Source organism: Uloborus diversus, chromosome 5 (genome assembly GCF_026930045.1).
Source record: "Uloborus diversus isolate 005 chromosome 5, Udiv.v.3.1, whole genome shotgun sequence".
Classification (NCBI taxonomy): Eukaryota; Metazoa; Arthropoda; class Arachnida; order Araneae; family Uloboridae; genus Uloborus; species Uloborus diversus.
Window position 1 is genome coordinate 164,995,260 of NC_072735.1, and position 27,989 is coordinate 165,023,248.

The 27,989-nt window shown below is 34.3% G+C and overlaps 1 protein-coding gene across 1 annotated transcript; it reads left to right on the top strand.

The window, feature by feature from the left end:
- Positions 1-2,141: 2,141 nt before the first annotated feature.
- LOC129221938 (uncharacterized) lies at positions 2,142-27,797 on the top strand. The gene is made up of 2 exons (XM_054856321.1): positions 2,142-2,629; positions 27,242-27,797. Exons 1-2 carry the CDS (start codon positions 2,254-2,256, stop codon positions 27,454-27,456), a joined length of 591 nt encoding a protein of 196 aa, XP_054712296.1. The 5' UTR covers positions 2,142-2,253; the 3' UTR covers positions 27,457-27,797.
- Positions 27,798-27,989: the final 192 nt, after the last annotated feature.

Here is a 27,989-nt window from a genome sequence, read left to right on the forward strand (position 1 = left end):
AGTGATAAGGGCTAAATAAGCTAGTTTCCGTAGACATTTTTTCCAAATAAAAGACTTAAAATGCATTTTTTTGCTAGATATCAAGGCATTTGTGAAAACGCATGGGAAAAGGGGGTTCTCCCCCTAGTTTCGAAATTAAAGCCATAAAAACGAAAATTTAGGCTTTCTTTGGTCTTGTGAAAAATAGGTATACTCTGAGAACATCAGCATTTAGAGATCTTCCAAGTGTATGTAGTTGGAATCAAGAAATGATGTAAAAGATAAAGATAATTTTTGGAAATAATAGTTTTGTTTTGAGGATAGGGATATAATTTATCTCTCAATTAAGGCCTATACTTCTTTTTCAGTAAAACACATGTGTTAAATTTTGTTATCTTCTCATAATATTTTTTTCTTAAAAAAATTCCTACAATCACAAGGCTTTGAGGGGGGTAGATTCACTGTTCATTGTTTGTTTTTGTACACTTTCCGGACATCGACTATAATTTCCAAGCCACTTGAAGCAGCATACCACATTAAATACTGTTTGATGAGGCACAACAAGCAAACGAACTGTCTTTCTACTTGGTTAAACAACTTTAAAATGCCGGGTCTCTTGCTTTAAATTGTAAGAAAATCGAAAAACAATGCATAAACTAGGAGATACATTGTAAATTATTTTCTAATAAAGTGAGAAACAAAAATAAATAAGACACTCATTAAAATGAAATTACTTTACTTCCATTGGATGATGCAATCTTTGTAAAAAGTTTTTTTTTTTTTTTTTTTTTTTCCCCGCATCCTGTATACTACCGTGCTAAGCACAAAAGTGGAATCTGAGACATTGTGTTTTGAAGTTTGGTTCTTCCATACATTTGATTCAGATGTCTTTTTTTTTTCCCAGAATTTTTCAATAAAATAATTCCTGATCAAATGACACTAAAACATTTTATTTATTAAGTAAAACACGAAATAGAGAAAAATTTGGTTATAATAACTCAGTTTTGTTTAAAAATGCAGCAAGCACAATAGTAAAATGACTACTTTTACTATTGTGCTTAGCAGGGTCGTATGAATAAACTGAAACTCCTGTTTAAGTTTTGGTTCAGCTTTAGAAACCATTAAGCAGTTTTGGTTTGGGGTTCCTGTTGGAAAGAAAATGAAAAACCAATTTAGTTTTGATTTGGACTTAGACTGGATTGAAAAAAATCTAAACTCAATAGCTTTCATTTTCAGACAATAAGGAAGGAAATCATACTTATTTTTCTTTCAAACAAGATCAATCAAGTTCGAAAGTCAAAAATTACAATTATTATTTCAAGTTTCAAAGGAAATCTAAAAAAGAAAATGTAATTGTTATGATTGGACTACTACCCAATATTATTGGTTGAACGACGACTTGACTTATTTCTAGTGTTTGACCAAGAAAGCTCTCAGTTCTAAAACAAAAAGTTTTTTTTTCTAATTAAACTTACTTTTATTGTGCTTCTGTCAAGCAGAAAAAGAAGATGTGTGGAATGTATATATTTTTTAATGCTTAGTCCTTTATATGTTCCCAGAAACACAGAGCTATTAAGAAGTCCTGTTTTTATTCATCAAAAAAAAAAAAAAAAAAAAAATCAATTTTTCCATTTTTTCCCGAAAAAACCCGGTAAAAAATCGTTTTTTTTTTCCACCACTTAAAAATTTCCAGAGTTTACATCAATCATACATATATACTCTAATTATTTTAAAAAAATGAATGAATTAATGAAAATAATAACTTTTACGATAATTTTAATATTGAAGTTTTGATTACTTTTTATAGTTTTTTTTTCTTAAAGGTTTAATAATTACGCATAATAGCGAATATTTTTCCGATCTGCGGGTAAAAAATTGTTGAAAAACGCAGATTTAAATTGTTAAATATTTAGCTTTTAATTTCTAATATCTACGATAGATGGCAGTAGCGAAGGTACCGAAATTGTGCTTAGGAGGCGTTGTCTCGAGTGACTCAGGCAACTCTGGACAACACCTAAAGCATTCGGGCTCTCTTCCAACCGCTACTCTGGGCGTTTTGAGACACGTCACGAGTGCCCCTCTGACTAAACGCTCTGATCGAGAGCGTGTTTTTGTTTACATTCCAGCCAGCCAGCAGAAGACGAAAAGATTGACGAGGGAATGAAAGGGCGCTATGATCTGAGATTTTACGGAAGTTAAATTATACTGTTTTACTCTTTACTATGTAACCCACTATGTCTTTTAAATAGGTAATTCTAGTTTTTGATAGTCAGTATGGATCTCCGTCATATTTTAACAGAATGTTTGGCGGTGAGTGAATTGACTTCCGATGATAATGTGAAAAATATAGCTATAGACGTCTATGATATAGTTTTGAAAGAAATAAAACGTAGTGAAAAAAACTCAAATGTGTGTCAGAGTCAGAGTGAGGAAAGAATTAATGAAATAAAAAAGAAATTAAAAATTTTAATGTACCATTACGGAAAATCAGTCAAAGAACGAGATGAATTTTTCGAAAAATTCCCAGACTGGCGCGAAATTCGTAAGGCAATTATCACAGAATTGAGAGAAATAGCAGAATGGATCAACTATCACAGAAGAAATTGCAACATTTCTAAAACTGTAGGCGCCTCTGTTAGCCTTATTGGAGGTGAGTATTTTCATGCTTTTTCAGGCAGTGAGAAGCAATGGGATGTAAGTGGCAAAATTAAAAATTTGGAGATAACCAGTACAAGTAGTAGGGGAACTCCTCTGTCTTGGGGCAAGAGATAGTAGTAGTAGCCCTGATAGGTGCTGCTGTGCAGCATGATTTGGGAAAAAAATTCAATGAAAGCCTACCTAGGAGGTTATCTTTAAACATGCTTTACTCAAAACTGGAAACTGGCCACTTCTTTTTGCTTCTCACTGCCTCAATTTTGAAATGATAAAAAGTAAAGAGGATCTCTTTATCAAACTACAAAGTTATATCTTGGGGTTCCCCCCCCCCAATACCCCCTAGGACAAGGTACACCCAGCACTGATTACTGAATAAGGACATGTGGCCCCGACGCCCCCCCCCCCCCCCAAGATATAGGGGCCTGTAAATGACTAAAACTTTAAATTATAGTCTATTATTTAAGGAAAAGAAAAAAATAAGATTTTCTTCAATTATATTCTGTTTATTTTGCTTCCTTAAAGTGTGTTATTCTGTACTACAACAAATATTCTGTGTGAGTGGTTGTGCTCTTGCAACGCACAGGAAAGTTCCTTGTGAATGTTTGTTTATGGTTTTACTGTAGAGGGCCTGGAAAAAGTGTTAGGCCCTAGTCTCCCAGATATTTTAATCGGTCCCAGAGCACAGGCCTGTCATTTGAGATTTTTCTGGGGGTGTTCAAAGGGTGTAATACTCACGCATGTTGTATTGAGAATTGCAAGTACCACGTTCACATATATAAAAATGCATTGAGTTCTCAAAACCAGGATGTTAATTGCACCCTCCTGAACCTCTGCCTGAACACACCTTCTTCAAATATCATAGAGCGCTTGTCCAGAATCCCCCCCCCCCAGGGCCATAGCTGGGCATTAGTATAGCCATAGCGCACTTGACTTGCATGGCAGGATATATTTCAAAAAATTTGTATGGGGAACATTTTCATGTATCTTATTCATGGTCCAAGATTGAAAAATTGACTTTGACAACCCCTCTTTTTTTTTTCTTTAAGCATATATTTATATATGCAGGAAGAAAGACAGCTCATATAAATATTAGAATATGAGCATATAAATCAGAAGAATTGCTTCATGTATATATCCACAGAAAGAGAACTAGCAATTATGAACTATATTTGTGCGAAAACAGGGATATTGGGGTGGGTGCTCTCAATTAAACATTTATCAAAATTTTGACTCTAAAAATGCATTTTAAAAAGATATTTTGTGTTTGGTATGCCATCTTTGGTATCGTTGAAAGAAACACTGGGATTCAAGAAATCCATCTTAAAAATGATCATACCCAGTAAAAAAATTTTGAAACGTCAGGGATTATTTTCAACAATGTTTCACGACTTCACAAGTTTCCACCAGTTTTCTTTGAAAAGCAAAGTTTCCTGAATTTCTACAAGTTGCATTAATGCCGGCGTTTCATTGTTGGGTAAAATATTTTTAGCTACTTCTCTGGAGATATGCTCATCTTATTTTTGACATGTTTTGCCTGTAGTTCTGTTCTAAATGAGGGAGAAATGCAGTCTCTCTGGATACTGTACTTTTGCAAGAGTTGCAGATAAATAGGCTGTTCGGTACTTGCTTGCAATTCTGCCTTAACTTCTGGGTCATTCTGGGTCACAGTATTTGGCTTCACAAGTTTGAAATTTTTTTTTAAATTTAAACTATAAGTGTAATACATCATTGTAAAGCTTGAAATTTCTCTTTTCTTAAAGTTGACAAACAGAAAATATGTATTTTGAACTAGACAAAAATTAGAGAATTTTATTTGTACTCGGTATGGAGCAAATGTTTAACCATAACTCAAAAAATATTTTATTTTAATACAAAGTTCCTATATTTTATCAAACCTCTATTATAGTAGCATTAAAAGAGTAATAAGAAAAATATTGAAATAATATTTAGTTATAAATTTTCAATGTTTTTTTTCTTTTTGTGCCGTACGTAACAATTTTAAGCTTATTTTTAATTTTTTTACCAATAATAAACATGACAACAGAACAGTTTTTTGTTTTCTCTTCAATTATTGTAAGCTAATTTCTTAATTTATTCAAGTAAAATATTCTAACTGTTTATTTAGAACTGGGAGATGATAACTGAAAATGTGTTATGTACAGGACAAAAAGGAGAATTTTAATTTCAAATTTGGAGAAAACATAATTTTTAGATACATTTTGGAATATTGCTTCACACATAGATGGCCGCACCAGCTATAAAAGATGTACACATGAAAACATGTGGTTAGCTAGAGCTACTATTAGTTGGAATATAGCATGCTTCAAAAACTTGAAAAAGAATCTTAGGAATCTTAACTAACCAGTTAATTAACTTCAAAAGTTAAATATGTATCTGTGATTATTTGTAATTAGTGATGTAAAATACCCGGCTATTGATTTTTAGGGGTAAATACCCAGGGTATATACCCGGGTAAATACCCAAAATGGGTATTTACCCGGGTATTTATTTCAAAAATTTATATTCAACTAAAATACTTTTCTGTATGTATTTCACTATGTATAGTCAACCATATACAAAACAATAAATTTTTGCCCAAAAATTGTATTTTGATCTCATACTTAAAAAATTATTGTGTGAAACAACTTAGCAACCCAATATGATATTCACATTATTTAAATGCCTAATCATTGTTGATAGCCAAATTTCATATATAAAAAGCCATTCTACAAAAAGTATAAAGCTTAACTGGTTACAAAAAAAAGCAAACATCAATTTTTTAAGGTCCTAGTCTTTTATAACCCAGTAATATGTCCCTGCATGACATCAAAATGTAACAAAATGTCAATAAAAATAGTTTGAATAAATTTTCATTATGAAGTACCGGGGAGCAAATGTAAGTGAGCAAGGCAACTGAAAACAATATTTTGATATTTTTTTTTTTTTTTTTGCTTATTAATGTGAAAACTGTTTTTATATGCCAGGTTATCACTTAAACAGCAATAAAATAAAGAACATCATAATTTTAATAACTCCTCAGTTTATTTTTCCAAACATCCCTCATGCTTCCTTTTTTTTCATTTTGAATATGACTAACCTAGATTGTGATTTTGAAATCCTGAAGTTCATCATTGAATTGCTTATACCTACTTCTCCAATTATGACATTGAAAAGAAAGATTCTTTGGTTCACGATATGTTTCTTTCATAATTTCATCAAGTCTTTCAATAAAAAATATTATGAAGTGTGTAATACATACGTATATATCAGTGTTACCAATTATTTCATATTTAGATTTTTAAAAAAATATTCCCCATTCACTTTTTGCTTTTTTTTTTTTTTTTTTTGTAAAATACCCAGTTTTTGGGTATTTACTCGGGCCTTGGGTAAATACCCAAACAATATTTACCTATCTGCTGGGTATTTACCCGATCCACTTCAATATTTGTAATGCAATATGCAATAGGTATTTAAATACATTTTGATTCATATGTTAGATTTTAATGTAAAGTATATAAGAATAATTATAATTTGTGAAAGTTAACTATGGCTCCTACTTCAAAAGAGAGAGTTAAAAAAGACTGAAAAGAAAAATGATTTAGGTAACTGTTTGGCTGATAAAATCAAAGAAAGGGAAAGAACTAGAAGATACGGAGAGAAGAAAAAGTCCACTATGACTAAAAAAGGAATTAGACAAACAAAGGAAAGATGAAGCTGAAAGAAAAAGCGCACAAAGAGCAAAGAAATTGAAAAAAGCAAGATATGTCAAAATATGACTATACATGAAGAACAACCGTCAAATTCTATGATGATGACACCACAAGTGTTAGGTAAAGTTATAAACGGACCCTAACATTTAGTCATAGTCATTTTTGGTCTAATGGCTATATAGTTCAATTCAAAAACAAATATTATATGTAAAACAAAATTCAATGCTCCACATGCTTGATTATGGCGTTTCAGCAGACTGGAACTTTTTTGGAACTGCGCAAGGAAAAGGTGCAGTGGACGGTTTAGGGACAGTGGTAAAAAGGAACCTTTGGCTTGGTATATTACAGAAGCAATATATGATAAATGGAATTTCCTGAAGCTGCCAAAAAAGAGACGCCCCATATAAATATCAAATACGTTAGTGAAGATGACATTCAAAGGTGTATAGTTAAGAGTGGTTCACGTGAAAAGTGGGAAATGGCCACCTCAATATTAGGAATACACAGGATTCATTTCTCCAGGGGTGCCCCCCCTCCCTAAGAGCAAGGGCACAGCCCCCTAAATATTGTCAATACCCCTCCCCAAAGCAAAACCCCCCAAAAAAGTGAAAAATATCACTCAAAACACCCACTAAAAATTTTAATGGCGCTGTCTCCATGACCCCCCCCCCCCCCCACAGGTGAGCAACCCTGATTTCGCTCAACCCCAACCAATAAGCTTGGACACTCTTGACATTTTGTTAAATTCTTCTTTTTCCAACAAGAAAATCCTGATGTAGCGATCAAAATTTTGTGTCCTATAAAATCTAGATCAGTTGCACAGAGCTTTTCTCAGTATTAATTTAAAAGTCAGACTGGGTACCAGTCTTGTATGATGATGATTGGCGGCCAGGAGCGGTAGAAGATGAAAAAATATTTCATCTGAACTCAGCAATGCACCTAGTCCATTTAATACTGCCGTGTGCAGGTAAACGGCAGTAACTGCAGAAATGAGTTTTCGACATATTTGAAGATTTGTGTGGCGGATTCAATACCAACAATAGGAAAATGTTGGAATTAGACACTTTTTTCGCGACTTTTTTTCAGCGGAACCCAAATAAGCGAGCTTGTACAATAAAGATATGTATTAGTACAATAGATGACAAAAATGCAAAAAAATTAAAAATGAAAAATTTGCAGTTACTGCCCTTTACCTGCACACGGCAGAATAGGCGTGGACATTTTTCACTACCAGTAGAAGTCAAAAAAAAAAAAAATAATAATAATTTGAATTTTGACATCTTGAATTCAAATTATGTTTTTCGCAATCACGAGTGTGTGTGTGGGGGGTATGTGTTTGTGTGTACGGGTTATGTGTGTGTAGGCATGTGTGTTTGTATCTGGGGGGGTGAATGTGTGTGTATGATATGTGTTTGTGTCTGTGTGCAGGCATGAATGTGTGGGTAGTCGTCTGTATTTATGCATGTGTGTATGTGTTTGTTTGTGTGTGTGCGTGTGTGTGTGTAGTTGTGTAGGAATGCGCATGTGTGTAGGATATGGATGCAACCAGAAGACGGCTTTCGCCAGAGGTGCAGCATCGTGAGGAGCCCGTCGACGGTGATGGTGCAGAGGGTGGCGGTGGGAAAAATCAAAAGGAACGTCAAAAACAGTCAAGTGAGAACAATAAGTAATCGTGATTGCTCAAAAATTAAAAACATTAATAATATCTTAAGACTAATGTAAAAACATGTTTTAGATCTGCACTAATTTATATTGTCTAAATACACTGGTTTATTTTTAAATGTTTCATCTTTTTCAAATGTAGACTAGAACTTATTAATATAAACAGAATAGCAATTAAAATATTCAAGAAAATTTAATTTATTTTTATTTAAACTAGTTAAATAGTAAATTTATTAAATTCACATGATTTATGCTCATTTTGAATGAAAACTCTTCATAGAATTGGGATCTCAATTCATGTGTCCCGTACGTAACGAACAGCGTTGTCCCGTACGTAACAAAAATAATTAGCTTTTATTAATTAATGAGACATTTTTCAGAAATAACTAAAGAGGTACCGTAAACGCGGGCTACTTTGGCCCAGATTTTAGTACTTTTAAATACAAATACAAAAGTGACGACCAGCAACAGGCTCTGGGCCCAGCTAGACTGGTCCTAGTCAATTTACAATCCCCAGTGAAGATCAATGGCCCTCTTAAAACTATCTACTCCCTTGCTCATTACCACCTCTTCCGGTAAACTGTTCCAAGGTTCCACTACCCTGCTATAATTCTCATTAATAATCTCATTCATCAATAATAATTAAAAGAATATCTCATTCTTTTCTTAATAATTTTGTAACTATTCATGTTTTCAAATTACAGAAACTTGTTTTACACCTCTAGAGATCTCTTAATGTAATTTTTGAATAGTGATCAGTTTATTTCCAAGTATTTTTACCCTTTATTACTTTCTTTTATATCTAATATGTAGAAGAAAGTATTGGATTCGTGCAAATTTTTGAATTTTAACGGATTTGAACGTTTTGAGGTGTACTGAGTCTATTTCGACCATTTTTGGAAAATGTTTGTCTGTCTGTGTGTGTGTGTCATACATGTGTGTGACCGGTTTTTTGTGACTGCTCTATAGCAAAAACTACCGCATAAAATCGAACGAAATTTGGTACACACATGTGCCCCTATATGAATTTGTGCCCATTGGTTTTTGGCGCGAATTCCTCCAAGTGGGGTGAAGCAATGGGACGTTTCTTGAGTTATACGTGCCTGCTATTCCGCAGGAAGTAACTGGCGGAATCAAACAAAATTTGGTCCGTACGTTGCCTCTAACAGGTACAGGTGCTGATTCAGTTTTGGTGTCAATAGCTCAAATGGGGGTTGAGTTATAGAACGTTTTTGTCGTCGATTGTGTCTGCTATATCTCAAGAAATAATGAACGGAATCAAACAAAAATTTATCGACAAGTAGCCCGCGTGAATAGTTTCGTGTGATTTTAATGGGGTCGTTTCCAAAATTTTAAAAGTATTTTTTTCTGAAAGACCATGCTTAAAAACATAGGATCTGACCATTTTTTAAATGATTTGTTTAAGTTAAATAATTAAAAAAAATTACTTATCGGTGCGCTTTCATCTTTTACGCTTCTGCCGATTACATCGCAAATAATGAAATGCCATTCAGTGTTGCCATTCACAGAGCAAAATATTTATTTAGCATCTTTACTCACGTGTATTGGCAACGATATGGCTGATAGCAAACATAGCACGCAATTTTAATTCGCTTCTTGATTATCATAACGTGTAAAAAATCGGACATTTTAAAAAATTAATTTAAAAATAACTGTTGGGAAAATGAAGGTATTTTCTGGGTCTATGTTTTTTTTTCTTTTTTTTCTTTTTTTTTTTGCTTATTCTATCAATTACAGTGACTAAAAGTACTACTTTTGACTGAAGGAAACAATCCCATTGTTGAAAATTGACCCAGAAAATCGCGATGATTTAAACTTTTTAACTGCTGCCATCTTGTGTTTGTTAACAAATAAATGTTTGTAAATATTTTAAGCAAGGTTTTTAAAATAATTTTCAATTTTCAGTCTTTGCTTTACTTTTGAGATAAATCTGGAATTGGGATGGTCGTCAAGTTTTGGCGTGTGTAGTTTTATTTTTGTTGGGAATATTGCTTCCTCGTCAAGCATGGGGAGGGATCAGAATTATAAGAAAGATTATAGAAGAAAGTTTGGTAATGGACACAACATACTAGTTTTTGTTTTTTATTTGGGCCAAAGCAGCAAAGAAAATAAGTGGTATCGAATCGCAGTTTGCGATTCAAAACGTATGAAAGACGACACATTATCATAAATTGCATGGAAATATTGCAATCCAAAAAAAAAAAAGTAATTATTTTTGAAATGTAAATGACAAAACTGCTTGTTGATGCAATGTACTTGACGCATAATACTTGAGGATTTTAGATGACTATTTTCATTAATAAACATAGTAAAATTAATTTAATTTTTTAATTGTATAAATTTCATTTTTTTTTTCAAATTTTTACTCTAAATATTCCTGTGTAGAAACACCCATTTGCACCAATTCTTCTATTTTGTAAAAGAAAAGTGATAAAACTTTGTAACTGAAGTCATTGTTGAAAATATTTTAAACCCTCACATTTAATATTACATTTCTTAAAACTTGTATGTTTTCTTGTTGAAAATGTAATTTAGCAAAATGTCGTAAAACTGCTCCTTAATTTTACAGAATTGCTCCTCAATATCAGAATTTGCAAAGCAGTACTGCTTCTAAAATGAAATACTTATTTCCCACACTCTGCCAAAGTTACTCTTGCGTTTGGGTTACTTTGGCCCAAAGTGTTTTTCCCTATTTAAAATCATTGTAAAACTAACTAGAGTCGATGAAAGACGTATATTCATACAAAAATCGGTTTATGTGAGAGAAAAATATATTTTAAAATAAGTTTGAGTCACACATTTTTTTAAAAAAAAGAAAATTATTATTATTATTTTTTTTTTTTTTAATGTGTGTGCATACCTAGTTATTGTTTTGGAAATTGCCTACAGAGAACGGTCATATTTTGATTAGTTTTAGAGGTTGAATAATTTTACTGACCGAACACCATACGTAAAACAAAGGATCCTAAATTTTCGGTCACTTCTAAGACTTTGGGTCTTACTTTTAGCTATTCTTTACTTTTTCAAATCTCTCTGGTGGATTTTTTCAAGTTTTTATGCTGAGCTAAAGTAGGTCGTAACTTTTAGGTTAAGAGATATGTTGTCATTGTCAAATTAAAAATAAATAAATAAATAAATAAATAAATGAAAACTTAAACAGAAATGAAAGTGCAACTATACTACGGCGTAGAGTGATAAATAGTGCTCATAGATATGTACTTAAAAAAAATCTTAGCTGATGTTGAACTGCTTCTTCATGGAGAAGTTTGAGAGGTTATGAAGGCACGTGTTGGCACAAATGAAGGCAGAACCACTAGTATCTCTTCCTGAAATGAGCAATGGAACTGCTTGGTACACATTACTGAGTGCTTAGGGATGCTCTGTAGCAGTTTCTGTCAAAATTTGTTTAAAAATTGCATCCTGAAGGTTGACAGAGAACGTTGTACCTTTTTTTTCCTTTTGGGCCAAAGAAGGACCCTAAGGCTAAAGTAGCCCGCGTTTACGGTAATGGTTAGTAGGTATATTTCTGTTTTTAACCACTGTATTGATTTGTAAAAATATTTGATAAATTCAGAGCAAAGTTCAGTTGACTGAAGGTACTTAAAAAAAAAAAGAAGAAAAGAAATTATAATGTCCCGCACGTAACAAAATTTTATTACTTGTTAAAAAAAATAACAAACATATCTAAAATAAAAAGATATTTTACAGAAATCTAGTTGAAGTTGTATATCACGCATAAAAAATAGTTACAAATTATCTACTTTATTTGTTGACAATGAAAAAAGTACTATTATCTTAATCTTTTGCTGTGAAATGTCCTGTACGTAACATGTGAATACTGTGGAATAACCCTTCAGCCAAATTTCGTGGCGTGCTCTAGGAGCCTTCCAGGCAAATTAGGAGCGTACCAAGCTGTTACTCTAGCTTGGCACTCTCCGAAATTTGCCTAGGAATTTATTTAGTGCTTTTACTTAGTGCCAGGAAGGAATTGCCTTCCTGGCCCTAAGTAAAGTGTTTCTAGCTTTTCTTGGAAAGTTTCCTGATTGTTTCACGAAGATTCCAGGTTAATTTCGGGAAGGTTACTGACATTTAGAGAGAAACCCTTCTGGTTTTCCTCAGATATGTCACTGGCAGAAGTTAGGCGCCCATTATTTACCAGGAATGTTCCTGAATTTTTTAAAGGTTTTTAGGCAGAGGTAGTCCGGGTCTATCCGGGAAAAATTTCGTAATTGAAATTCTAAAAGATTGTATTCCATCTGTGATGAGGTTAGGGGAAGGGATAGGTTTCGGAACTCCCCCCTGCCTGAAAATTTTATAAATATACAATTTTAGAGGGCCTTCGGTGAAGAGAAAAGGGAGGTTCTAGGGCGTTACTATTTTATAACTGAGATAGAAGTAAAAAATATTAATTTTTTTATTTGAAAGTGATCATTTTAAATTGAAATAACAATACCTCCACTTGGAAAATATTATGCAACAAACCCGTTTGCTGACTGTAGCTATTTATTCAATAAGCAAATTAGACTATCTCCGCACAGGTAGCTATTACAGAAAATTCGATAAATAACCAAGCCAGCTGGTTGCCAATGGCAGTTATTTTCTTATTAGTAGGTCTTTATATATGTAGTCAAACCAGTTAATCGTCAGTTTTTTTTTTTTTTTTTTTAATGCAAGGTTAGGTAGTGAAAACTAAAGAAAAAAAAAAGCCCAGAGTCGGTTTATTTTCTAACGACTCCGACTCCTTTATCCCAAAATCCGTCCGACTCTTCGACTCCGACCATTGAAAAGAGATAAAATGGAGGGAGTGAAGACTTTCATTCATAAAACCAAGGCCTCAAGTCACGTGATAGATTTTAAGGCAAAGCATTGGAAGAAACCAGGTTTCTTTCTCTTTTTTCACGCAAAGCGTGCCTACCATTCGCCGTTGTTGAGTCACGTGACTTGGGGTCTTTCGGTCAGCTTTTGCTATGCCAATGACTGGACTTGCTCCCTCCATTTATTAGTTCCTGCTCCAAGACTCCGACTCTACAGCAATTTTTTTTAGTGTTCAAAACTCAAAAACTTCAAAACGGCGCAAAATGGGTTTAAAAAGGTGCAACTAAGAGCAGAAGATAAACTCAAAATTTCAAAGGTGTTTTCGCGATCAGTAAGTCAAAAGAATAAATCTTTCTTCCTATTTCATTGTGGCTAAATGCCTAGATTATTCTGTTCATCTTCACTAATAACAGGGTTCGTATGCTCCTTCAAAACTCCTCCAATACTCCTTCAGTTAGGAAATTATTTTGAAGGGCCCTTCAAACTCCTTCATTTTGGTTTTAACTCCTTCAAAACTCCTTCTTTCTTAATTCAAGACTACATAGTCCTCTTCTATGACAGTGACTTAAAATACTTCGATCAGCAACTTAGCATCAACACAAGGGCAATGGTATAAGTACAGTTTTAATGTATTAATTTTGGAATTTTCTTTTTCATAGAGATGTGATTTACAAATTGAGCATAAAGTCGTTAAAGTTGAAGATGAAAATATTATATGACTAAGACATTTCATAAGTTAAGTAAAACATGCTTAAATAGTGCTTGGCTATTTTTTCAAGTATTATGATTGTTGCTTTTCCCTTCACCACTTTCTCAGTAGCAAAAGTCAGTTTGTCTAATTATTATATTTAAATACTTAAAAATACATAAGTAGATGTACTATATTAAGTGATTGTGTTAAAAAAAACTATTGTTTAGTAAATCGTAGTGACGATATTGTAAAAAGGGTGATATGTTTATGAAAATGTGACATGTGACAAGAGGAGGAGTTAGGTGACGTGTGACACTTTGGGACAGAGGAGAAGGGGGTCAAAAAATGTGATGTCATTTAAGGACAGCTCAAGTACTTCTTCAAAATCTCCTTTTACTCCTTCAAAAACTCCTTCATTTTATTTCTGAAATGGAGTACGAACCCTGAATAATAAAGCTGAAAGTCTCTGGATCTCTGTCAGGATCTCTGTGACGCGCATAGCGCCTAGACCGTTCGGCCGATTTTCATGAAATTTGGCACAGAATTAGTTTATACCATGAGTGTGCTCCTCGAAGCGATTTTTCGAAAATTCGATTTTATTCTTTTTCTATTCCAATTTTAAGAAAAATTTACGGAGGAAAATATTATAACGTGGAACCGTAACATGGGCGAGCAAATGAACGTAACAAATCGGCTAGAAATTCATCATTCAGTATTTGTAAATATTGTAACGGATTCGGTGCGACTTCCACTTTCTTGAAATGAAAACACAGTTCTTGATAAAAACACAGGAAATTTATTTACACTATGTACAGGAAAGATTGTCAACAACTGCTAAATTATTCATCAGCAATAAAGCAATTATCACACAACACCGTAAACTCAACGTTTACACACGTATTTACTTCCAAATACGAAAACAACACAGCGAAATGCCTCGCTATAAACAGAGCAAAAAATGCTCTCAGTTCGAAATATCAATCGAAACTAACTGTTTATCCATCGCTAACGGCTTAAATACACCGAAAAGAAATTTCTCAAATATTCCACACGCTTCTGTAAAGTAGTAGACCGTTATCAAATTTTATCGATGAACAAAAAGGAAATAGGGGTCGTATACTTTAGCCATATGAAAAAAGGGGTTGTATATTCATTACGGGAAACTATTTACAGGTTACGTTCCTACAATAATTACTATTTACAGAATTTGTAACAATATACAGGGAAACCAAATGACCTTTTAATTTTTATACTACGGGAAAAGCCGTGCGGGGTACCACTAGTTAATAATAATAAGATGGCAGTTACACAAATTTTCGTCAGCTATTTCATTCACTTTGGCTGTCTTCTTAAAATAAATTTGAAAATAGAAAACTTCGAGAGGAGAAATTTCGCTATCTTTTTAAACTTATGTCCGCTTTGCCAATGGTGAATGGAGGGAACAGCGTGCTAAGGGACTTTTGTTGAGTGGGATTTTAGAAAAAAGCAGCGGAATCCCTCGCCATAACGCGAACCCTGCATTGTAAAAATATTTTGCCATAAAACAGTAAAATGATAATTTTGAATGACGGCTTCTCTGAAGTTCTCTCACTTCTCTTTTGCTCTTGGTGGTTTATTTTTATTTTTATCCATGCCATTAACAGATATTATTAGGACCGAGTATGGAGATAGGATTTTTCTCACGAGCAACTAGTATTGCGAAATAGAAATAAGTTTGGGAATAATGTTAATAATATGGGAGAAAAGAAACTCTTTTGTGAGGAAAAAAAAATAGTTGAATATCACACTTGTTGTAAGTAAAAAAAAAAAATTAATATCAATGTGTTATAATGATTGTTATATTAATTTAACATTTGATGCAATGAAATATAGCACTGTTATAGATGATTTAAAGAGTTCAAAGGCATTAATCTCCTGGTTAATGATCAAGTTTATGGCGTATCATTATACTACGCAGTATTCAGCGAATTAATCGTTTACATATTATGGGTAATTCAAACATTCACAATGATATTTATGGCCTTTTAAAATACAGACGTTTCACCTAGAAATTGTTTAACAATCATATGCAATGGAAATTCCAATGGACTTACGGATCGGATCGTCCAGAGATTTGTATTTTATTCAATATAGTAGGGGGGCATACTACATTCCGTGGGAAATTTCGTGAGGAAATTGTGAGACCAACTTTAATATATTCCTTATGGTCAATATAACTATGCCTCACCGGGTGTTTTTCTTGAATTCGTGTCAGACGGCCTGTATGACGTCATCAATCCAAGATGGCGGCTTTGATGAGTTTTTGAAATTATGAGTTTATTTTTGGGTATTTTGTGATAATTTTCTGGTGAATTTACTTGATTAATATTCTTTTCACCTTCTTATTATAAATTAAAAACAAAATATTTGATTTATTTGTTTATTGACTCATTTTTAAGGAAAATTCTGATAAATCCTTTTTTTTTTACCTTGGCACACTCTAATTAGCAACTTAAAAGTATCTCGGGTGAGCTTTCGCAGTTAAAAATACTTTTATTTTTCAGGCTAAGATCACTAAACATTAGTACAGTCGGACCTCGTTAATTCGAACACGATTATAACGAACTACTGCTAAAGCGAACTACATTTGCGGACCCAGTCCTTCTGTTGAAAATCACTTAACACACTCAACACTATTGTTTTTCAGATAAAACAAGCTACTGTTGGGAAAAGTTTACTTTGAAGGTCCCTTTGAGCTCGTTTTAACGAGGTTCGACTGTGTAATTGTTTAACAGAATTCCTAATAACCTGTATAATTGCGCCAAACGAGGAGCTTTTCTTACATCCTTTAGAACGCACCCCAGTAACGCAAAACAGTCCCCTGCAGGACGATTTTCTGACCCTCACCCTTGTAGTCCAGTCAAATTAGGTCATGAAACGGACATTCAAAAAAAAAAAAAAAAAGAATGTGCACCTATACCAAGTTTTTCAGTATCATGGTACCTGACTGATATGAATCGTCTTAAAGTTAAGCATCCAAATCTTTGGAATGAATTTATGGAAGGAAATTGACTTTAGGGTCAGATGAAGCTTTAGAGCAAGAGAATAGGAGAATGAAAGTAATTGGTGGAACAGTAAATATAACTCAATAACTCAAAAAAAAAAAAAAAAAATACTTTAGCGCGCGGGTTTTTTTTTTTTTTTTTTTTTTTGACCTTACCATAGCTGGCAAGGCTTTCTGATAAATCTAAAGCAATGATTGGATTAAATGAAATGGAATCCAATTGAATTGAGTAAACATCATTTGGCAGGTTCAAGAGGAAAGCGACAACATGAAGATGTGCAATCTATATATAATGCCATCAGAGTATCAACAAACCCTATAACACATGATGGAAGTGAACTTATTAACACAACAACAAAGTCTGTACATAGTGAAGCCACACAAACAGATTTATTAAGCATTTTAAACAGAGGCCGTAAAATGTACGCCACTTTCAAACGAGAGAGAATTGAAACTGAAAATATAAACTTCTGGGCCCCAATGAAGAAAGAAAAACTAAATCTATGTAAAAATAGCATGAAAAAAGTTGCGACAAATATAGCTGGCACTGTTCTACAGTTAAAAGCTGATCGATCGTTATTTACCCGTTTGCTAGTTGTATCGAGGAGCCGAGCAGACATTGATTTAAAAGCAGCACTTGGTGCATATGAATTTTCGGCTGTTCCACAGTCTATGTTTAATTTGGACGGGTCGATAAAATTGTCCCAAAACAAATCAAAGTTAATAAAGATTTTAGAGAAATGTGGCTCAGAAAAAGTAGACAGTAGCAGCAAAGATTCTTTACCAAACCCCATAAAATACTCAAACATACCGAAGCAAATGAATAGAAAATCTTACAGTGTTGCTATTATTGATGGAATGGCTGAGCTACAATCAATGAATAAATCAGTGCTAGTTAAAATATATAATGATTTAGCTTCAGAAGTTAATAATAAGATCAAGGAAATTCTTTTAAATTATGAAGAAACACACTTAGTGTTAGACACATATATTGAAAACTCGCTGAAATCTGCCATGCGGGAAAAAAAGGGTGAGTACGTTAAACACATAACTGATTCTACTAATATTAAAAATGTACAGATGAAGACCCTACTTTCTCATATAAAAACAAAGGATAATTTGACAGCTTATCTGGCGGATAAAGCTTTAATGTACGCAAGCAACATTGAAAAAGACCTAATCGTTAGCTGGAGAAGTGAAGCTAAATCATCATTAAAAGGTGTTGTGACTGCAATGCAAAGCAGTCATGAAGAGGCAGATGTTAAAATAATACTGCACTGTCTTCATGCTTCTAGAGAAGGGGCAACCAGTATTCATATATATTTCCCCCGACACCGATGTATTTTTACTAGCATTGTTCTGGTTGAAATGATTTCACTGCCCATGCTCATTTTTGACTGGTGTAGGTAGTAATCGAAGAATGATCGATCTAACCAGCATTGTAACCATCTTTTGGAAAAACCATCTTTTTGGAAAATTTACAAGACGACAGACAAAGATACTCTTGATGCTTTGAGTAATCTGGGGTCAACCGAAGAATTTAGTGCAAATGATAAAGTTGCTATTGAAGGATTTATTTGCTCCGTGTATGTGCTTCTGACCAAGATTTCTGACATTGGAGAACTTCGTTGGTTCACGTTTTCCAAGCAAGAGGCTCAAAATGAAAATTTGCCTCCTACAAGAGCATTTTTGTCCCCATACATTTTAAGAGCCATTATCAGGTATTAGAGTGGCGTCTTGCTGACCAGCAGCACCCGAATTTACCGTCACCGTTAGACTTCGGATGGGAAAAGAAAGACAACTTCTATGCTCCAGTTATGTGTATACTTCCTTATGCATCTGAATCAACCTTGAAGCTAGTTCGATGCAGCTGTTGTAAAAGGAAAATGCATTGTTTCATGTAAATGCAAATCTCAGAACATTTCATGCACTGAACTTTGTGTGTGGAGGTGATGAGGACTTATGTGAAAATCACGGCCAACAAAGCGATATTGATGAAACTTCAGATGAAGAACTTTAAGTAAAAACTGTGTGTTTACTTTTAAATCTGTATTTTTTAAGTAAAATCAGAGTTTAAATAATTTACTCGTTGTTTAGAGTACATAAAATGTTAGTAATAAAATTGTCTTTGTTTCCGATATTAAGTAACGGAAGTTGTAAATTTTTCTACATTAAAAAAAAGTTTCTTATAACACCAAAACACGTGTATGCAAATAATTTTACATGTTTTTATGGAGTAATAAATTGTATTTTATCGTACAAGTTTTCCAAAATATTTTTAGCTGCTATTGGTAACTAAAAAAGTTCATAAAATCTGAATCGAAAATCACGAATAACAAAAAAAAAAAAACTTCTTTTATATGGACAATTTGTTTTTAAATTTGAAATGTAATCGTATTCAAATATTAAATATGTAATACAAGTTGAAAAAAATCATAATAGGCCTCAAAAATGTGTTAAAACCGAGAATTTTCATCAATATCTAGAGCAGCCGCCATCTTGGATTAATGACGTCATACAGGCCGTCTGACACGAATTCAAACAAAACACCAGGTGAGGCATAGTTATATAGGCCATAAGGAATGTATTAGAATTGGTCTCATAATTTCCTCACGAAATTTCCCACGGAGTGTCTTTTACCTTAAGTATGCAACTGGACTAATAGTTCACTATGATGCCCTTTGGCTGAAGCACTGTTATATTTTTAGAAATATATTGTAGATCAGTGGTTATCAACATGGTAATGGGGGCATCTCCCAAGGTTTGCGCGTGGGTTTTTCAGATAAAGTTAAAACCAAACTAAACAATAATTGATTCAATTTTGTGTCAGATGGTGAATATTAAACAACAGTGTCAACTCACTCATTAATGATGTAAAAGTGGTTGATATGGAAAACAACCTCACCTATAGTTGGGACAAACCTAACTTGGAAACGTCGTAATCAGGGTCACCCCCCCCCCCCCAAGTTTTCAGTGGCCCAAAATCTCTTCCAAAATTTTTCTCAACCCTCTTTCCTCTTTTTATTTTTAGCTCTCTTTTTTTATTTTATTCATTTTTTAAAAATATTTTTTATTTAGGTTTTTTTTTTAATTGATTATTATTTATTGGATTTCTTGATTTATTCTTCTTATTATTTTTATTATTTTTATTTCATTTGGAAAGTTCTGTGCAACGCCAATGACATACACACACAAACTAAATAAATAAATGAAATAAAATATAAACAGAATAAAATAAATAATTTGAATTAAAAATAAATCAATAAATAAATTTAAAATAAAAATATATCAATAAATAAATTAAAATAATTTTTAAAAATCACCCCCCCCCCCCCTCTTTCCAAAAAAAATTTGATGGCGCAACTTTCGCCATAATTCCCCCCTTTGGGCATCCCTGGTCGCCAGGCACCCATGGCGAATCACAATGCTACAATTGCGATTTGCGAAACCTTCACAATTTTGCCAGATGAGGTATGCCCCAACAATAGATCCTAGATTGTCCCAAAAACTACTCTTACTACTCGACCTTGTTCTGGTGCTTATCAACTCTTAGACGGATGATTGAATGGATAATTTCTACGAGGGTCAATCCAAAAGTAAGATTCCCATCAATTTTGCAAATACACAGCACTATCTGTTTGTTCTCATCGAAATATACATCGTTGGGAAGAAAAAAGTTTTTCCATTTTTTACCATAATCGCCATCTTTTTCTGTGCGTTATTGTCGACGTTGCCCTAACTTCTGTATCGAGTGTCACAGAATTCCACCGCCACAGTGGGACATGACAGTCAACAAACCACCTCGTTCTTGATTGCAGTCCGGAGTTCGAGTCTAGTGATTACCACTTGTTTCCTAACACTTGAAGGAACACGTTGATAGCCAACGTTTCCGGAGCGACGACGAAGTCAAAAAGGAGATCACACGCTTCCTCAACGGGTTGGCGGTGGACTTCTCTGTGACTCTCGATACAGAAGTTAAGGCAAAGTCGATAATAATGCACAGAAAAAGATGGCGATTATGTTTAAAAATAGTGTAACGGATTCGGTGCGACTTCCACTTTCTTGAAAGGATGACACAGTTCTTGATAAAAACACAGGAAATTTATTTACACTATGTACAGGAAATATCGTCAACCACTGCTAAATTATTCATCAGCAATTAAGCAATTATCACACAACACCGTAAACTCAACGTTTACACACGTATTTACTTCCAAATACGAAAACAACACAGCGAAATGCCTCGCAATAAACAGAGCAAAAATGCTCTCAGTTCGAAATCTCCATCGAAACTCCCCTGTTTATCCATCGCTAACGGCTTATATAGACACCGAAAAGAAATTTCTCAAATATTCCACACGCTTCTGTTAAGTAGTAGACCGTTATCAAATTTTATCAATGAACAAAAAGGAAATAGGGGTCGTATACTTTAGCCATATGAAAAGGGGTTGTATATTCATTACGGGAAACTATTTACAGGTTACGTTCCTACAATAATTACTATTTACAGGATTTGTAACAATAGAGAAACGGTTTTTCTTTCCAACGATGTAGATTTCAATGAGAATAGACAGTTCTGTATATTTGTAAAATTAATGGGAACCTCACTTTTGGATCGATCCTCGCAGGGTTCGCTGATATATATCAGTCGATATATCACGATATATATCCGATATTTATTTTGAAAATATCATGGTATTTTGATATTTTCGATATTTATTTTTTCAACTACAGTATTTTTAATATAAAAATTATATTAATCATTGTTGTATTGTTCATTTATTACTTGAAATTACCAAAATGTTATGTACTATATTTTTATGATGTATTAATACATAATTAATATTATAAAATATAATGTAATATTCCTTTTTATTTTATATTCATAAAATTATTAGTAATGTAACCATTTTAATTCATATTAAAAGTGCCTAAGTAAATATTAAACATTGGTCAGAAAAAAATGTCTTATGACTGTGCATCAACTAATGCCTATTTTTTATTTCTGAATCAGAACACTGTAAAAGTAACTATTAGAAGAAAAATGAGTAAAACAGCTCATGCTAAATTGACTTCATTAAAACTGATAGAAATATAGAATGAAATATTAACTTTAAATAATGAAAGAAATCTTAATTGTAAGTCTATAAATTGTAATCTATCTTCTATCTTCTATCTATACATATAATAAAATAAGATGTTTGTGTGTGTGTGTGTGTGTGTGTGTTTGTGGCGCGCATCCCAGGAAAACGGTAAGGCCTAGAAAGATGAAATTTGGTATACAGGTGCAGTTTTTGCTGAAAAAGTGCACCTCGGGCTTCGATTTTTATTTTTGATATTTTTATTAGAAAAAAAGTTATTTAATGTTTTATGCGTTTTTTTGCACTTTTTAGTACTTTTTACCTCACAGACCCCGAACCAATCGCACCACACAAATATTTTTTGTACTATAATGTAGGAAATTTAGTTTTAAATATGATGATTGAAAAAATTTTGAAGATAGAGCAATTTTTGTATTTTTTATTGATTTTTGAAAAAACCTTTATTTTACATTTTTTTCTGGGTTTAGTTTTTTTCGAAACCCATCCTGCAACAAGTATTGAACCCTCAATTCTAAAATTTTAGTTGGTATAGTAAAAACATTCCGCCCTCTTCAGAAGAAAAAAGTTTGAAAAATACGCAATAGTTTTTTTTTTACAATTTTTTTAATGGCAGAACACAACGCGCGCTGTTCGCTTGCCGGCTGAGTTCCGAGTTTACCTCATCACGTGATCCAACTGAAATCGTTTGCCTTCTCTTCACCTTCCTTTCTTTTTTTTTTTTTTTTTTTTTGCAAGCGCTACTTTTTGAACACTACGGGGAACAAAGAGCTTTTATTTTTGAGGGCTATTTTGATTAAATAAATAAAGTCCGCGATTTTTTGCATGATCTTCGTTTCTGTTACGAATTGGCGGTTAGGTTAGGTAGATACAGAGATAGATAGAGGTTGAGTGGACAAAAAATGTTTTTGTTTTCGAATTAATACTTATATAAATAAAAAAAGATTGTACTGTCAGGAGGTAGATATGCGCAGATCGTATAGATTGATAGATAGACAAATATAGAGTTCGATATAGCAGATGGACAGCAAGAAAGAGGCATGTCCGTCATTTAAGGAATTTCAACGGGGTGTCAGTGCCCCCCTCCCCACACACACCATGACTTTGAAAAAACAATGCTTTCACATAAAAGTGGAAGTGCTTTTTGTTATTTTTCGACAAAATTTGCATGAAGAGTACGTCGTACCCCCTCCTTTAAAAATATTCCAAACGACGGAACTGGAGATAGATCTAATCTAGAAAATATTTTATTCAAACTACTAATGATATACATAGATATAGATTGATTGATACCGCCACGAAATTGGTTTAAGCAGCCGCCGAAGGCGGTAACATCGGTGTAAAAAGGCGAATGATAATATTGAGAAAAAAGAGAAAAACATTGATTAATACCGTTGCTAAATTGTCTAAGCAGCCGCCGAAGGCGGCAACTCTGGCGCAAAAAGGCGAATGGCGTAAAAAGGCGGACCAGCTGGTCGCCGCAGGCGGCTAGTATATAAGAAAATTAAGAGAGATATGAGGATGCATTTACTATTTTGAAGACTTTAGTTTGTGCTGATTGAAAATATCGGATATATATATCAAAATATCGGATATATGTCAAAACATCGGATATTTTCGAAAATATCATGATAGTTTCGAACCCTGGACCCTCGTATCTACGCGGGCGTAAAAAAAAAAAAAAAAAAAAAAAAAAAAAAAAAAAAAAACATCCTACCTCTGCTTTTTATGCGGAAAATACTGATCAAAAATTTCACCTGGAAATACCCCTTCAAGAAACGTCCAAAAAATTCCAATGATGCAATTTCCGCCCCGGGTAATTCGCATTTTTGTTTATTAGAGTTTATCATTTTGCTATTATAGAGTGGTTTTTTTGCGATTTCAATAAGTTTTTTTAAGTAATAGAATTTTTTTAAAGGGGCATTTTTTCGTCCCCCCTCCCCTTCCCTCCCAAACCCGAAGCGCAAAGTGCTGGGAAGGGTAAGCAGTAATTTTCAAAAGGTTTAAACTGTTTTTTTTTTTTTTTTTTTTTTTTGGATGTTGAGGTTTTGCGGTCCCCCCCCCCCCCCCCGCGCTCAGTGTTACTGTTCTATCGGTAAGGTTGAATAAACGTAAATCTGAATTCTGTTGAAGCACTTAGCATTTGTCAGGTGTTGTATAGAAAAATTTCCTCAAACAAAAAGCGGGGGTGGGGGAGGGGGTCAAAATGAGACCGATCTTCCTCTAATCTCAGAGGTTCCAAAATCGGTTCCTGACTGCACCGTATACTCTTAAATGACCAACAATTAGAGATTCGATGTAATACTGAGTATTATGAAGTACGTAAGTGCGAAGTGAACAATATACGTATTTTATTTAAGAACATAAATAAATACCGTGTATACACTTGACATAAATTTAATATAAACAAATTGACTATAACTTAAAAATTAAATTAAAGTTTTATTTTTTACAAAAAGTATCAGTAAGTGCCATATATCGCTCATTTGGAAGAAGACTGCCACAGTACGAATAAATGAAGTTTTACAGGAGAAGCGTTTTAAGTTTAACACTTCAGGCAATTTGCATTATGAAAAGTAATTTTGCGGTGCCCTCTAGTGGTTAATATTCGAGCAAAAAATCTGTCATTATTTTCCAAAGAAGATAACGTCTCTTGACGGCCTTTAAGCGAAAAAAAGAAAAAAAATATTGAAAAAATTCGTATTGTGGCACTCTTCTTCCAAACGAGCGATATGTTGGTTGAAAATTGAATATTATTACTTCCTTTTACAAAAAAGGAAGTATTGTAGTCGCAAAAAAATTTTCACTCAAAAATCGACCTTAATTTCCATTTTACTCACCCCCGAATGAATATTGAGTTTTTTTTTTTTTTTTTTTTTTTCGACTCGACCACACGTGAATAAGGGCCTAAGAACGTACAGACACGCGAAATATCCATAATGACGATTCCCGAGTTAATTACAACGAATTTTCTCGTGACGTCTGTATGTACGTATGTATGTGCGGATGTGCGTATGTGCGAATGTATGTCGCATAACTCAAGAACGGTAAGTCCTAGAAAGTTGAAATTTGGTACGTAGACTCCTAGTGGGGGTCTAGTTGTGCACCTCCCCTTTTGGTTGCATTCGGGTGTTTCTAAAGGGGTCTCTTGCACCTTTTTGGGGAGAAATCATTGTTAATTTCAATGCAAACTCAAGTGGTGTTATAATTTGGCGGACTCTTGGCGATATATCACTAGTCTTTTGGTCGCCAACTTGGCGACAAATTTAGCGATTTCTTTTTATAATCTGGTTTCAATTTGTCCACTGTTGGTGATGTTTAGAGAGTTAACTATTGAATCTCATTAAAATTGCAATAATGGGGAAATAACATTAAAAAGTGTAAAAGGAAGTCATGTGATGCACCCATCAGCTCGTTTTAAATTAGAATGTGTATTTAACGAAATGACCTTCATCATCTTGATTTAATATTCTATTCTATTCAAGAGTCACAACTGACTACAACTGTATTTATGTCGAGGACTGCATACAAAGTGCCTTGCCTCCATTATTTTATATACCGATAGATGGCAGCACCATCACCGGATCGAACAGTTAATGAGAATTTAGAACTAGTCCAAGAGCTAATAGCTACCTGGTACTAGCACCCCCAGAGGTATCGTTTCACTTGGAGGACATTGAGACCACGAGCATATTTAACGTCGCCCAGTCCCCTTTAATGACGACGGTGGGTCTTCGACCAGCGGGGATCGAACCCGAGCCCCTCCGGCCCCGAGTCCAATGCCCTACCGATCAGGCTACCACGGCCATCTTGATTTAATGCAACTACATTTACGTACCCATACAGATGCCAGAAATACTTGCTTATTTAAACAGACATAGCTAAAACACTAAAACAAATTCTTTTTCGGAGTTAATCGAAAACTCTTTTATGCTCTTGTGTTGTCACTTGGGCCGTGACAATACGATGGTGGCCTAATCATTAAGGCGCCGGACTCGCAAAAGGGTACCGGGTTCGATGCCAGCTGGTCGAAGATCATCCATGATTGTTAATGGTGACTGAGGCACGTTAAAATATCTCGTGGTTAATTAACCAAATAACGATTTTATTAATGCAAATTCACAGTTCACGTCAGATTTTCGCCAAATACGGCAGAGAGGTCCTTTGATGCTCAAGAATCCACATTGGCAGTTTTCGTTCGCAATCGGACCCTCCGCCCCCCCTTTCACCATGGGTTTCCTTTTACGAATCCACAGTTTTCGACGAATCTTTGCAAATGTGACACAGCGGTTCTTTGATGCTTAGGAATTTTCATAGGGAGTTTTAATACCGATGAGGTAAGGGACGGGGGGGGGGGGGGGCATCCCACGGAGGTTTTCCTTTTTCAAATCCAGTTTACGTCGGATTTTTGCAGAAATTTTGCAGACAGGTCTTTTAATGCTCAAGAATTGAATTAGGGTAGTTTTCGTTTTCAATGGGTTCCACCCTCCCTCCCACAGGGGATTTCCTTATGCAAATCCAGTTTTTGTCGGATCTTTGCCAAATTTGGCACAGCGGTTCTTTGATGGTCAGGAATTGTCATAGGGGTTTTCGCCTACCTATGAGGAAAGGGGGGAGGATTGTGCAAATACACCCCACAATGGGTTTTCCTTTTTCGTCGGATTTTTTTTTTTTTTTTTCCAAACATGTCGCAGCGGTCCTTTGATGCTCAGGAATTTTCATATAGTTATTTTTCATCTCAAAATGGGGTGTACGGGGACCACTTTCGGGGGGGGGGGGGGTTCGCCAGAAAATCCAGAATGATTACGAAAAAATCCAATGATGTGTAAATTTAAATTTTGAGTCATAAAATTTTGCTTTCTACACATTGACGGAAAATGTTTGGGCTATTTTTTTCCCCTTTCTTTTTTAAACCTGATTGTTAAACATGTGTCACTAGACGAAACTTTTATTTTCGAGGTAGACCGTGGTGCAACGTCGGGTAATGCAGAATTATAGACATATAAAATTGAAGGTATATTTCATAGTTCTGTGTGCTTAATGGGTGTATAGTGTGATAGTTTCCCAAAATTTGCAGCTGCATTCTTTAAAGAGACTTTATTATTAGTATATTTACTTAATGTTACTCAACTAAGAAGTAAAAATATTAAAGCGAAGAGCTATAAAAATGACTAAAAATAAACTATTTAAGACGTCAACACGAAATATAGTTCAAAGTACATTCAAATTATTGAGACTGACTCAAATTGAAAGATTTTTAAACAAAATATTGAACGGAATATTTAAAACTTTTTTCGACTGCGAAGCAACTTTTGTCATGCATTGAGCTAATACCATTTGCAAGCCCCCCTGTTGTTTTGATATATAATATGCTCTGAGCTATAACCTCTGCCCACCCCCCCCCCAAGAATATATCGAAAATATCGATATTTGGAGAGCGATAATATCTCTCTATTAGAAATTCTGGTTTTCGCCCATAGTCCTAATAGCGTGTCCTCTCTATCTTACTCTATGTGTTTAAATGCTTTCCTTAATCAGATGCTTATTTCTTTTTCTACAATTTCAGGCATACTGTGTGCCACGAGTGCAGCATTGATTCCTCTCACTTTTGGTGCAACTACTCCCCTTGCGATCACTGGTGCATCGATGGTGGGCGCGGGGGGAGCGACTTCCTTCGGAGCCACAGTAGCTGAAACTTCTCTGGAGAGTAAGAACATGAAATTAGCTCAAGAACTCATAAAAGAAGATAAAAGAATACTACAAGACACATTGTCGTGGTGATCAACAGTCGGAAGCGTTGAAAAAAGCCATGGACGGACATTATAGGTTTCGATACAATGACTGAACTCATGAAGCAAGCGGCCTGAATTCGTAGATCAGTTCAAGAAAGTGCAGGATGCCATTGAAAGTGATAAATTCTTATCAGTCGTCAAAAAGAATGATTAATGTAATGTCTAAGGTTACACGCTGTCCAATTTTAGGATTCCTTTTCCTCTGATAATTTCTATAGTCATTGTCACTGTATATATTGACAAAAAGAATCGTTTTCGTAGTTGACACTCTCTTCTTCATGCAGCGTTCTGTAGCCTTAATTGGCATAGTTCTCGATCTGTTTACAGATGGCGCTGCGTGCGTCTTGCAAGGTATAAAGGGTGGTCAGCCCGGCAGTGCTGAGAGCTGCAGGTCGAGGTGCTTTGGCTGGCGCCGGACTCGTGTGTGGACGTTTGTATCTTTAGTCTTGACATCCATTGATATTCACAAAGGGTCCCTAAGTAAAAATGCAGAAAACTTAAAGAAATTAGCAAAAACGATGG